General features: G+C 38.3%; 2 protein-coding genes across 15 annotated transcripts in view; one reads left to right on the top strand and one right to left on the bottom strand.

Annotated features, from left to right (window-relative positions):
- HMBOX1 (homeobox containing 1) overlaps positions 1-12,514 on the bottom strand; it is a 189,035-nt gene extending 176,521 nt beyond the window's left edge. For 9 of the 14 annotated variants that reach the window (XM_019636144.1, XM_019636135.1, XM_019636140.1 and 6 more), the window contains exon 1: positions 12,206-12,514. The gene's annotated coding sequence lies outside the window, so the exon portion shown is untranslated. Of the gene's footprint in view, positions 1-11,081; positions 11,107-12,205 lie in introns of those variants that run through there. The other 5 variants (XR_002123222.1, XM_019636147.1, XM_019636139.1 and 2 more) reach the window with 2 other exon arrangements.
- Positions 12,515-12,709: 195 nt separating this feature from the next.
- Positions 12,710-14,278, top strand: part of INTS9 (integrator complex subunit 9) — a 106,293-nt gene continuing 104,724 nt past the window's right edge. The window contains exon 1 of the mRNA XM_019636173.1: positions 12,710-13,004. Within this exon, the coding sequence (XP_019491718.1) occupies positions 12,996-13,004 (9 nt within the window). The 5' untranslated portion in view covers positions 12,710-12,995. The remainder of the gene's footprint in view (positions 13,005-14,278) is intronic.

The following is a 14,278-nucleotide window of genomic DNA, read 5'->3' as shown; positions in this document are numbered from 1 at the left end:
AACATCAAGTGTACCACCATTCACATCATAGGGGTGCCAGAAAGAGAAGACGCCAAGGAATTGAAAAAACTATTTGAAGAAATAATGACAGGAAACTTCCTTAACCTGGCAAAGGAAACAGACATACAAGCCCAGAAAGCAGAGTACCAAACAAGATGAACCCAAAGAGGTCCACACCAAGACACATCATAATTAAAATGCCAAAAGTTAAAGACAAAGAGAAAATCTTAAAAGCAGCAAGAGAAAAGCAGTTAGTTACCTACAAGGGAGCTCCCATAAGACTATGAGCTGATATCTCAACAGACACTTTGCAGGCCAGAAGGGACTGGCAGGAAATATGCAAAGTGATGAAAAGCAAGGACCTACAACCAAGATTACTTGTACCCAACAAAGCTATCACTTAGAATTGAAGGACAGATAAAGAGCTTCCTAAACAAGAAAAAGCTAAAAGGAGTTTATCACCACCAAACCAGTATTACAAGAAATGTTAGAGGGACTTCAACAAGAAGGAAAAAAAATATCAAAAATATGAATAAAATGGCAATAACTACATAACTATCAATAATTACTTTCAATATAAATGGATCAAATGCTCCAAACAAAAGACATAGGAGGGGTGAATGGACAAGAAAACAAAACCCTTACATATGCTGCCTACAAGAGACTCATCTCAGATCGAAAGACACACACAGACTGAAAGTAAAGGGACGGAAAAAGATATTTCATGAAAATGGAAACAAACAAAACAAAAGCTGGAGTAGCAATACTTATATGAGACAAAATAGACTTTGAAACAAAGGCTACAACAAGAGACAAAGAAGGACCCAGTAATCCCACTTCTGGGTATTTATCTGAAGAAACCCAAAACACTAATTCAAAGGGACATGTGCATCCATATGTTCACTGCAGCATTATTTACAATAGCTAAGATATTTAGGCAGCCTGAATGTCCATTAGATGAACAGATAAAAAAGAGGCGGTAGATATGTACAATGTAATATTACTCAGCCATAAAAAAGAATGAAATCTTGCCATCTGCAACAACATGGATGGGCCTAGAGGGTAGAGTTGAGTAAGTCAGACACAGAAAGACAAATGTCATATTATTTCACTTACATGTGGAATCTAGAGAACAGGATAAATAAACAAACAAAACAGAAACAAGCTCAAAGATACAAAGAACATTTTGATGGTTGCTAGATGGAGACAGAGTAGGAGGATGGATGAAGGGGAGGTGGGGATAAAAGGTACAAATCGGTAGTGACAAAATAGTCACGGGATGTAGAGTATAGCATGGGAATTGGTAGTACTGTAATAACTATGAATGGTGTCAGATGGGTGCTGGATTTATCAGGATGATCACTTCGTAAATTTTATAAATGTCTAATCACTGCGTTGAACACCTGAAACATAATATTGTATAACAACTCTAATTGAAAAATAAAAAAAATTTTTTTAAAGAATTCTAATGATTCAGGATGGAAGTAAATACCTTAGAAACAGAAGCACAGGCCAACTAATAATAAGATTAAAAAGTGTGCCTTAATCTGTGCCAACCACTATTTTAAACACCTTACAAATATTGCCTCAAATGCTCACAATAATCCTATGATACGGGTATTACTGGGTTGTCAGAAAAGTCATGACGTATTTTTTCTATGTTTTTTGTTGCAAAAATGTGTCATGACTTTTCCGACAACCCAATATTATTTATCTCAAATTTATGGATGGATAAACTAAGGCACGGCAAAGTTTATGCAAAGTTATTTAGTTGTGGAGGTCAGATTTGCACCTAAACACAGTCTGGCTCCAAATTCCATGTTCTCAACCAGCTCAGTATTCCAGGATTACTTAAGACTCTAAGAAGAATGATGACAGATCATAAAAAAAAAAAAAGTGAGGCATCAACTTGTAAGGGCAAAGATTCAAGAGATGGTTGATATGCCAAAAGTGCATATAGTAGGGGGGAAAAAATCTTGCTCAATAGATCCAGAAAACTAGAATAACAAAGAACTTATTGACAAACGGGGGTGGGGGGATGGGTGGTGAGAAGAACTGCCTTAAGAGTTGGTATGTGAAAATATAAAAGTTTAAGAAAATGAATTGATGATAAACTATCATAGAGTAGATGTTTAGGGCATAATACAAATCATTAAGTATAACCTCTAGATGAACAGCCATTCTTAAACAAAACATACCCCATTGCACAATTTAGTGGCATAAGCAATTATAGAAGATGTTTAACATAAGGCAGACACATAACAAGGAGGAAATATTCCAAGTTATAAACAGGTATTTAAGATTACCAAGCCCTCTATCATAAAATCAAGCACACAGTAGGGTCTCAGAATGTATTATGCTATGTCTGTGCATTTTCTAAATGTTCTGAGGACCACATCAATCACCTAGTATGTTTAAGAAAGATGCATATTCCTGGGCTCGTTTAAGATTTTAAGAATCTGGGGGTGGTGCTCAGGAAACTAAAATTTTAATACTTTCCCCATGCAATTCTTTTGTAGAAAAGTTGAGATGCACTGCCTCCCTCTACTGCTGCATAAGTGTTAGAATTCTGTGACTCCCCAGTTGTTTATCTCCTGTGGTTTAGTAATCTGACTCTGATCTTCTAGGTTCTTTAGTTGCCTATGCTTGATCTGTGCTTATTTGTAAAATCTCAGTGCTGGTTTGGTAACATAATCAAGATTTGGCTTTGGGGTTTTTAGCCCTGAAATCCCAACTCTATACTGGTTGCGGGGGTGGGGGAGTGGGGGAGGGCAGGTAAGAATCCAGTTCCCTTCCCTGACATCGTGGCGCTTCTGTTAAATACATGGTGTTCACTGGAGAGTGGACTGACCCAATGTGTCAATCCTTATGCTGCCAGATCTGTGGAGAACGTGCTCACTATTACTCACCATCTACATGTTTATTGCCTCTAAAGTAAGTCGGCACAAATGTCCTGTCTTTGTCCTGATTTACTGCCAAAGTGTGCCCAGAATGAAAGACATTTTCTAAAAGAACAATTGTCACCACATAGACCGTGTCTATCAGAATGTTCCAGTTTCTGGGCTCATGAAGGAGTTTTTCTAAGATGTCCCTTAACTCTGACAAGGGGACAAAGGATGGCTAAAACGTTGTCTACTTGATCTAAGGTAGAACAACAACAACAAACGAGCCTCTTTATTCCACCAGGGATGCTCCTTGATAGCAACAACTAGGATCCCGAAAGAATGGCTTCTAGGTCCTTTCAAGCTTTAGCAGATCTGTGATTCAAACAGTACAGACAGAATAGCCATGTCTCTAATGCTAACTGTGGTTCTTTCCTTAATCCTGGCTATAGTCCCACTTTGTCATCGTTCTGATTTGTGTGAGAAGACGAACATAAAAACTAACATGAAATTATACTGGGAGGCTTTTGCCATTTCCTGCACGTTATCTGATCCTTAAAGAAAAGGGTTAAATCCAAATCAGCTTTGTACCCCACAGAGAACCTGGACCTGCTAGACTTGTCATGTTTAACTCAGCGTTCCCTGTTCAACCCCTGCAAGAGAATCGTCCCCGTGGAGAGCACCCAAAGCTTTAGCCTTATATGAAAGATGACTTCCCCCTGTGCCTTACCCACCAGGTCATGGAATAGGAATAGACATCTAACTCATGGTCATACTGTGCATTCAGGTTTCTGTCAAGCCAAGTGAACTACAGGAAACATTGTTACCACCAAGAGGTAGGCTTCAGTTGAAAGGAAAGAGCAGTTCAAGTTAGGACCACAGCAAACCAAATCCACCTGAGAGTCAAAGTTATGGAGAAACAGAAACTATGAAAACCAACAGCAGGGCAAATAGAAGTAGAAGGGAGAAGTGACACAGGGAGATGCAGACATGGAAAAACAAGGCAAGACAAAATGTGAGGCAGAGACTAGCTTCTCAGGTTCCTAACAGTTCTCCCATGGGCACAAGATCTATTTGTTCTTGATCAACTCGAAAAAGCTGGAACCCTACAACAACCTCTCCTTGGAGCCAAACAATTACTGATTAAAGCACTATTTTTTAAAGACTGTACACCGCAATAAATAAAAAGCTGGCAACAGATAAATCCAAAGGAAAAAAAAAATTGTACCACGAAGTGAAATCTCAGGTAGCCAAAAAGCTCTCTTAATATGAATTTAACTTATCAAGAAGTACCACCAATATTTATCATATTCTGGTCAATGAAACAAATTAAAATTTAACCTTTCCAAAGTAAATTATCAGTGTTGATAAATAACTTGTCTCAAACCCGAAGGAGACAAAAACCACATGATATATCTTTTTTGTTAATATGTTTGAAAATATTTTGTTAGCTATTTAAAGCAGATCTTTGTTGTTTGATGTCTGTAATTATCAATAGTATGTTGATTAATAGCCTCATCTCTGAAGACAGGCTTCATAACACATACAGCTAATAAAGAGGAGGCAAAATATAACCTGCCCTGTAACTAGCCTTGAACTTGATGGTCCTTCTTGTATCTAGATTAACAATAATATCCAGAAACACTTTTTTTCTTCTGAAGATCCTTTCTCTGAAAAAAATCTTTGAACTGAATTTGAAACGAGTTCCCTTATAACAAACCCAAAATAAAACTACAACATGAGCTCACAATTAATTAATCTGACAGGTTTGCTTCAGCATTGTCAAAGACTAAATTAATGTCAGAATAACTATGATTTTGGTATCTAATACAGATTCTAGCATACTTCCTCTCTGGCAAGAAGTGTATCATTTAAGCATTGAATTCATTTAAATCTTTCACACTTTATTTACAGAAACTTTCAATGTTACTGTTAACTTTTACTTTAAAAAGCTTAATGGATAATAATATTATAAGTCCTCATGTAAAGCTTGCCAATTTTTAAATTCTCAAAACAAGAAAGTTTAATTGGAATTTTCCATAAAAAACTTTCAAGATGTGCCAAAAGAATTTCTGAACTACTACAGAAGGCAAAAGAGTGAAATTACTGATCTAATAATTGGTATCTTTCTCCTTAATTATACTGACAAAACAACAGAATTTATGAATAAGAGAAGTATTCAATCTCTGTGGTAACAAAGTAGTTCTGTATCTTGATTGTGGTGCCGGTTACTGAATCCACACATGTGATAAAACGGCACAGAACCACACACCCACTGTGTACCAATGTCAATTTCCTGGTTTTAATATTGTACTAAAGTAATGCAAGATTTAAAATTAAGGGAAACTGGGTGAAAAGTACAGGGCTCTCTCTACTATTTTGCAATTTCTTGTGAATTTACAATTATTTCAAAATTAAAAGTAAATAAATAAGCAAGCAAACAACTCATGAGTTTACTTAATGACAACAAAAGTACCATATGTAAAAAGCAAATTAACCTCAATACCCTGTCAGCAAACTAGAAAACTGAAATCTAACCAGGTAATACACACAAACTTACACAGTCAATAACAGAGTGAAGATACCTAGTTGACACGCTGTCAACTAAACATTGTGTTTAAGAATAGACTTAAAATTGGAAGTAACTAATAACTTGTGCTCATTAAATAATTCCTTGTTTTAAGGAAGAAGACCACGTCATTTGATGCCTATAATGCATTGAAATGAACGCAATATACACACACATACACACACACACACACACACACATTTAATTATTATACTTTAAGGGAAGGAACATTTTTTGAGGGGAAAAAAGAAAACCTCGAAGAAATTTATATTTAACCTTAGACCTACCACCTTTGGAAGAAAGTGGCGTCTTCTTGAAAAGCATGAGACAGTATTCTAAATAAGATCATGCCATCTTTTCAGAAGGGTCTTCCTCCGAGAAGAATTGTATAGCAACTATTCTTGTCCTGAGTGGATCTAAACTGCTACTATGTAAAGCTAAACATAGGCTATCTTTGATTCCAAAAAATGCATTTTCAACCAAATAAAAATAATATTCAGGATGGCTACTTTCAAGTTCTCCACAAGGAACAATTATGTTCCATGAAGGCAAACGCTGGCTAAATCAGTGGTTGCAAACCACAGTCATAATATAGCATGCTACAAAAATTACACTCTAAAGTCTGAACTGATACCTCAGCGATCAACCTGTTACCCCCTACACAAGAGTTTTGGGTAACATTTATCCTTGTGAGACTCAGTTTGGTCAAAACAGGACACTCTCTTCCTTGAGAGGAATGAAACACAGATATAAATCACCATGTCTATCATCTACCACTTTGGAAAACCAGCTGAAGCAGTGGAAGTTAACTAGCTGCCCAATCTCAAGTATAAATATTAGTATGCAAATAAAACAGATGTCTGTCGAAAGTGGCTTCCAGATCATATAATACAACTAACTATCCAATTTCCCAATAGCAATGTAAAGAAAACACTTTACTTGAAATGCAGTTAGAATTGAGATTCGTGAGGAAAAAAGTGAAAGAAGCTATACAAGGTTAATAGATCTTCAGTGAAGTTAGGTGAGAAGATATGAAAAGTTGGATTAGCAAGGGGAAATCTAGGTTAGAAACATAAAAATATATTAACAGGGCTAGGAAAGTGACGTTTTAAAATTGTAGCCTGAATTACACAATAAGCTAACTAGCATCACTCTTCATTTTGGGAAGGGGAAAAAAGCCAGAGCCATAGAATATACCATCAATCTTTGTATAGCAATATGCTTTAAAAAACTTTACTTTTGAAGACACTACTAACAAATGACTCATAGACTAATACCCAATCCTCCATATCTATGATAAAGGGTATTTGTTTGTCCCACCAATAGTTTGGCATGGCCAAGGGCCTGGGATCGGTAATGATGAAATAATAAGGCAGGAACCAGAACATAAAATATCTAGTATAACACAATAATTATAATAGTTAACATTTATGATATGCCAGAAGCATTCTGAGGACTGAACCACATTCTAAGAGCTCACAATAATCCTATGAAGTAAGGACTATTTATTCTCATTCTCTGAATGAAGAAATTGAGGCAAAGACAGATTAAATGACTTGCCCAAGGTCACAAAGATAGTAAGGGACAGAGCCAGGATTTAGACACAGGTGGATGACAGTTCAGATTTATCTGAAAGGCTAGGGAGCCATTGAAGAATTATAGGCAAAGTATGGCTGAAAATCAAATTCACATTTTATTATAGCAAGATCCCTCAGGTAGGGTAGAAGGATGATTAAGGAAGAAGGTCTGAAAGCAGGAAGGTTAGTTAAGAGACTGATGTAGCAATCCAGAAATGATGAAGGCTTGAATTAAAGGAATAGCAATGGAATGAAAAGAAGTGAACAGATAAATGCAAAGGATACAAAATCATCTCGATTTCATGACTGGGTGGAGAGGGTGAGATTCCATAGCTTGAACCACTAGGCCCAACCCAATAGCTTCATATTCTAATCATACTACTAAATTTATCAATATCTTAAAGCAGATTGTTTCAACCTTAAGTCATCCTCATTTTAGCAATAGCCACAGCATTTCAATTTCCCCTCTTTGAAAAAAGTGACTTATGTTAAAATCACTGCCCCTTGGTAACTCCATGCTGTTTAATATGCATACAGTAGAGAGAGCTATTAAATGTTTTCGATAAACCACATGTGGACCGCTGATAAACCACTGAACAAAAGACAGACAGAGAAGCTACAGACAATACAGGTATATCCAGTGTGTGGAATTTAGTAAACATTCTTATCATAATCAGTACTCTAAGTTTAAGAAAAATCTAAATGTCTTGTGAGTAGATTTGATCCTAATTTCATCAATTATAAGGAGGGGTCTGTGACCACCTGTTTTAGGATTCAAAAAAAGGAAAAGAACATTACTTCAAAGTTAAATCAACTATTGTTCTTCTTTCTCCTTGTTTGTAAATATAAAAAAAAAATAAACAAAACAAACAAAAAAAACATTATCCTTATAGCCCAAGTCAAGGATCTATAAAATACTGCATTAAGATTATAATAATCATTGGAAAAACTTACTGTAACTTCAACCTTATTACCACTATAAGGGTAAAAAAGCCAGGGCCTTCCAGTAACTAAATGCTCTTGGAAAGTGTCCAAGGCAATGTTATAGTAAATTTCCAACTTGTTTCATCTAAGATCAAGAAAAACAAGTTATCTAAAGCACTGGATTATGTTTAAATAGACTCCAGCTAAAAGTTTTACGTCGAATAATCACTCGGAAAAATCTTTACTCTGTGTATTTATGATGGGTCTTAAAAGTCCAGTAAAGGTCAAGGGGGGGAGGGGGGAGAAGAGAGACAGCTGCACCTAGGAATCTAAGTCACATATTATTTAATATTATTTTGAGAAAAAGCTTCAATACCAATAGCTTCCATTGTAAGAGAACTAGATTTTGGCAGGATCTGTTAAAGTAATGGTTTACAATGATAATGAAAATCTCCATCACTTATGTAATGTGGACAGTATGTGGCGGTGGTTTCCAGCTTGAGCCACTCTTTAGTCTCCTGTTATTTGTGGTTTAGCTTCCTTTTGTATGGGTTGCATGTTTGATAGGTACATACTAATTTCATATAAAGGCAAACATAAAGGTATTTCACATGTGAGTGTATATGTGAATATACATATATAACACTCTTGACAAGCTAGGATTTCCACTCATAACAACCATTTTAGAAATTAAAGTTCTACTAAATTGAGAAGTAAAAGCCAGCAATTAAGAGAAAAATCTAGCCAAGGAGCAAAGGGAGCTATAAAATTAATTCTGGAGCCAAAAAAATCTAAATAAAGGTTCATAAAACAAAGACAGCACATTTCCACTGAGCATCTTTATAAATGTTTACATTTCTAAAGTTGAGGGATACACCAATTTACATTTACAAACAATGACAATGTAGGATAAATTTCTAATTCCAAAAGAAATAATTCAAGTTTAAAGATCTGAATATAAAAATAATAGAAGAGCTGCAGTGAAATGAACAGGAAAAGCAAACACGGCTTTACAGGAAACATGAAGCTGTCTGAAACATTAAAAGTGGGATAGACTGAATATAATATATAAAAGATCCAAAATGAACAAATTAGGCATAAATAATTCCAATGTGTTCAACATTTACTGAAACAAGCAATGCCATTCCAATTAATATTTGCCACAAAAGTAGCCATAAATTGGCTACTTCTAATCTTTTAAATGATGAACAAAGGAGAGATTTGTTGCAATGTATTTTGTAACTTACCAACACTGAGCTATTAAGTTTCTATGAGTGATGCTTTAACCAAGGATTTGTGCTAAGGGGACTGAAATCTCTTAGTACAGTCCTGAAAATGAAGCTTCACTAAAGACATTCAACATAAAGCTGACCCCTAAAGGCTTCTTAAGGCACATTTGCAGCCACAGTGTTCCCGATATGCAGTACACTAAACTAGCAACAGATTGGTTAAAAACAGTTTGGATTTTCAACTTCCCATAATACAGGAAACATTTTTAGAAGCAATCATATTTGTGTCCTTCACAGTTACGGGATGAAATCTTAAGCTGGACAGGCACCAATGCCCTGATTTTTCTACTTTTTTCGTAAACCATATGACTTCCACATGCTGAGAATGTTTTATGCTTTACCCTGCAGTAGAGGCTTTATATCATTTTAATGCTCGGTGCTTAAAATACAACAGAATAATCCCAACAAATGCAAGGAATACATTTGGTTTACTTATAATTATTTCAACCAAACTACTAGACAGGGAAAGTTTAATGAAAGCTTTTCCCAGTAACTTTGCATTTCCATAGAAGAAAACAAACAAAAGGAAACTGAAGGGTGGGTGGAAGAAAAAATACTCATCTCTTCCAACTCTTAACAAATATTTTAATTTATATTTCTAAAACAATTATTGAAATTTAATATCCTATGTCTTAACAGAGTATCTTTCAGCAAAAAAAACAACACTCTATTATGTAGTTATTTAGTATTTTTCTCCAGTTTTTGCAAAGTGATGTTTCAGGTTAAGATAGAAGGTTTAAAAAGTCTGGAAATCTTAGTCTATAACAAACTAAAGGCTCAGCTTTGTATCAATATATTCTATATTCTAAATTCGAAATTTAGAAGACATCATTTTTTTTCCTATTCAGGTCAAACTAAATATATATGCTACCTCACGCTTCTAGTCAGCTTATCTGTGTGAATGATCAACTGCAGAAATTTCAAATAAAAGGTTATAAAACATACCATAAAATTACATATTACATTGCTGTGACTTTCAGTTTTCATGGAATCTGAAGTCCTTTACTGATAGGTTCAAGAATTGATAAGTTTGGAGCCAAAATGTAAATACACTAAATTCTCAACAACTGAATGAGAAAGTATGCCAATTCCTTTGGTTATTTAAAAGTCCATTACACTAAAAATCTGTCACATGAGAAGGGTTATTGAAAATCTTATATTTCAGACTGAAGCAAGTACAAAATATATGAACCTAAATTCTTCTGGCGTAATGTTAATAAATATGGAAGACTGTGAGAAACAAGAGATGTTACAATCCTTTTTCCCTTTATAATCTCATTGAAACTTGAAAAAAGAAAATCAGAATTCAAATTTTCCAAACTTGACTTATACACATAATTCAACTAAATCTAACAACTTAGTTGTGTGGTTTTAAAATAAGTTTAATGGGAAACACTCTAATCTTGATGTGATAATTACCTGTGGCTAAAAGCAAAATAAAAACAAATGCAGGTCCTTTTCCTCTAATGATGTATTTTACACACAAAACCACAAAAAGCACAACCATGTTAGCACAAACTAAACAGGCAAAAGAGGCATTATGTCCATCCAGGAAGAGAAATGTACCATGCCAAGAAAGAAAGGAACGACTGAAGGAAAGAAGAAGGAAGGGAAGGAAGGAAGGAAGGAAGGAAGGGAGGGAGGGAGGGAGGGAGGAAAGGCAGAGGTCTCTATACTTGCAGGATCCCAGAGAAATGAACTAGTCATATCACTGTACGCCATATGAAACATGAGGGTTTTTAAAGCTTCAAGGTAAATTTTAAAAGCAATCACTTCATACCATTCAACTTTATACAGTATAAGTAGCTTTAATGCCAACTGCATTCTCCCCTTCACTCACCAAATGCTTCCTCACTCTTCCATACCAGGTCTCAGACAAATGCGAGACAGAACAGGGTGGAGTAGAAGAAAAATACTAACAGCGCCTTTCGGCTACTTCCCCCCCCCCCTCCCCCCGCCTCCAAATAATTTCCAACAGTTCTTCCTACTACGAAAATAAGTCGCCCTATCTCAAGATAGACAACAGTCATTCTGTGTCTTTCGCAAACACACAGAGATTCATACACATGTCAGCACTCCCGACCCCCCAACCCATGCCCACGAATCTTAACTAATGTTTAATCTATTGAACACGAAGGCTATGAGATACCTCTCTACCTGCTGTTTCGGGGTGAGGGTGAGTGGAGGACTCCTTTCAAAGTAGCCCCTATAGTGTAACCAAAACACGGTTCCGGAATAAAATATTAAGAACACTTTTTCCTTTCCCACCTTATGTATCGACTTAAGGGTGCAAAAATTCCATCTCCTCACCACCTCCTCGCTACAGTTCTCCTGCGGGTAGTTTGGGGTGGGGATGTGTCCAGGGGATGGGGTGGAGGCGGGGAGGAGGAGTGCGATCGGGCAACGGGACACAAACGAGTTGCTCACCCCGCACCACGTCGCCACCAGCCCAAAGGTCCAGGACCCAGACCTCATGCACGCTTCCCTGCCCAGGCCCAGTTACAAGCTATGGCTCCAGCTATCTAACTTCCCATCTCCAGACATTTATTCAAGACGAACATATCACACAAGTACACGTCACACAGTTGAAAACAGTTATGCACCCCCAAACAAACCCACACACCTCCAGGGTCACCTCGCAGTTTCCCAAACTCCAAACAGAAGACCCCACCTCCAGGATTCAAACCTTCCGCCCATAGTGAAGCAGACGAGCAGAAAGAGAGTTGGGGAGCTGCCGACGCCTTTTAATTACCGCCCCCCACAAACTGCCCCACCCCAAGACCCTGCGTCCGGGTCACCCACTCGGAAGCCCCCTGCTTCCTCCCTCCTCTCAATCGGGCCGCTTAAGAGACCCATCCCCAGCCCACTCACTTTCGCCCCAAAACCCCTCAAAAAAAAAAAGTGAAGAGAAAGAAGTGAGGAAAGAGACTTGAGGTAGTCCGGCTTGAAAACCTCTCGACTCACCTCGGAATCGTCGCTGAGTTCTCTCCGCTCGGCACAGCCCCCTCCCCAACGTCCCGGTACGAAGGGCTGAGATAGGGAGGAAGGGAAAGCGGGAGGGGGAGGGGTGTCTTCCGCGTGGGGCGCCTGTCGGGAGGGGTCTGGGGAGGGGTTGAGGTCCGCGCAGGAAGAGGAGAAGGGGGAGGGGAGGCCCCTATCTCCCAGTCTCCCCCTGAAAACCTCCCTTGTCTCAATCACATCAGACTGACTGTCTTTGTCTGGCTGACAACCGCCATATTGATATCAACAGCCCCGCTCCCACCTGCTGCAGCCAGGCGGCCCTGGGAGTTGTAGTTCCTGCCTCCCTTGAGTAAAAGCGCGGGACTCGGCGTCCAGAGGCCCCAGGGAACTACAGCTCCCGGCAAGTCCCGCGCCCATCCGACTTCCCACAGGGAGGAGGGGAAAGGGGCGCACGAGCCGTGGGAACTACATATCCCAGAATGCCATGGGACCCGGGCCCAGACTGGGGACATGATATCATGCTGGGGTGGAGAGGATGAATTGGCGGCGGGGATGAATTTGAGCTGACGGAAGGAGGCGTTTAGAGAAGAAAGGGAGGGAAAGAAAAGATAACTACAGTTCCCATGATACATGGGCGACTACATTTCCCATGATGCCCCAAGAAGGGGGCGTAGAGAAGAAAAACTGCATGTCCCGCGATGCTCTCTGCAAACAAGTGGAGGAGCTTGAACCGGAAGAGCGCTTCTGGGTTTGAGGTGTCGAATAACTGGTGTCGAACAATCAAAAGTCCAATATGAAACTGGTGAGTCTCCGCTCCTAGATCAGAGGGCAGTGGCCATGTCCTTTTGGACCTCTTCGTTTCCAGCTTGGGAAGGGAACCGTCGCGAAAAAGGGGTGGCAATTAGGATACCAGAAAGTGGGGTGGACTAAGCAAAGCTATTTGTTGTTGAGGGTGTTGAAAACCACAACTCTGTACCCCTCACTCCCCACCCAACATACACAACTACCAGGAGATCTTATGCATCCTTGGTGGGTCCCTTTGGTTAGATAAGAGGTTGACTGTAACATGTTTTCACCGAGAAACTAAGGCTGGATTTATGAACTAGGTTTTTGACTTCTCAGCTGCCACGTGATTGTTATACTAGGTTAACTTATTTTCACGCAGTTGGCACTTGATTAACGTTTCTCCCTACCGTTGTTGACAAACCTTTGGTTATTTATGAGCAGAGGGTAGAAAATATTGGGCAGAGGGGAATTATTAACTTTTCTGTGATACACTCCTAATAGCACTTGGAATTCAGAGAAGGCGGAGGTTAGGGTGTATGCTCTTGGAGGATTTGAATCTTAAACCTTGTTTAGGATATGGATGGGCTGAGAGGAGGTATACTCGTATTACAGTCAGGAGCGCCCTTGTAGTGGCTAAATAGGCTGCAGCCTGTTTCATCAATCGCTTAATGACGCCAATTAGCTCTTCAAATTTAAAAAAAAGATATTACAGTCTGGGGCTGTAAGGGACTTCATGAACCAAGATTAGACAAACCTGCCAGTATACCTGGAGTCTTCCCATCACAAAACTCAAGCACCTGGTTTATAGGAAAGCTTCTCAGACCTTTATTTTTAGCCATTTTACGGTCATTGCGCACAGACCTAACTAGTTTATTACAACTGTGTGGAATTAATAGCATAATTAGGAGAAAAGCATGTGTGAGATGCCCTACCTTTTAAAATCATGTTCATGCAGCCAAAAATTGTCAAGCTTTACTTTCCGTAATTCTTATACAAAAACAAAAGATTTATTTTCTTTTTCCATTTACATCATTATTTGAACATGTTTTTTTAAAGTATACATATCCCCTTCATCCCCTCTTTAGTAATTACCAGGCTACAGGCATATACTTAGCCAAATGTCAGCTGTTTTCTGAGAAGTCAGAAGAAGTATTAAAAGTAGATTCAACTCCAGTACTGTCTTCATTTAAAGTCGTTTATGTAAGGAAGAAGATGAAGATCAGTAAACTTTGGAATTATCAATTTGCTTCTGGATCAGTGTGCTAAACACTTAAGAATGCAGAATTGAAA

Source organism: Hipposideros armiger, unplaced genomic scaffold, assembly GCF_001890085.2.
Source record: "Hipposideros armiger isolate ML-2016 unplaced genomic scaffold, ASM189008v1 scaffold_27, whole genome shotgun sequence".
In the NCBI taxonomy this organism is placed as follows: Eukaryota; Metazoa; Chordata; class Mammalia; order Chiroptera; family Hipposideridae; genus Hipposideros; species Hipposideros armiger.
The sequence above is the reverse complement of the archived record's forward strand: the minus strand, read 5'-3'. Positions and strand labels throughout refer to the sequence as shown.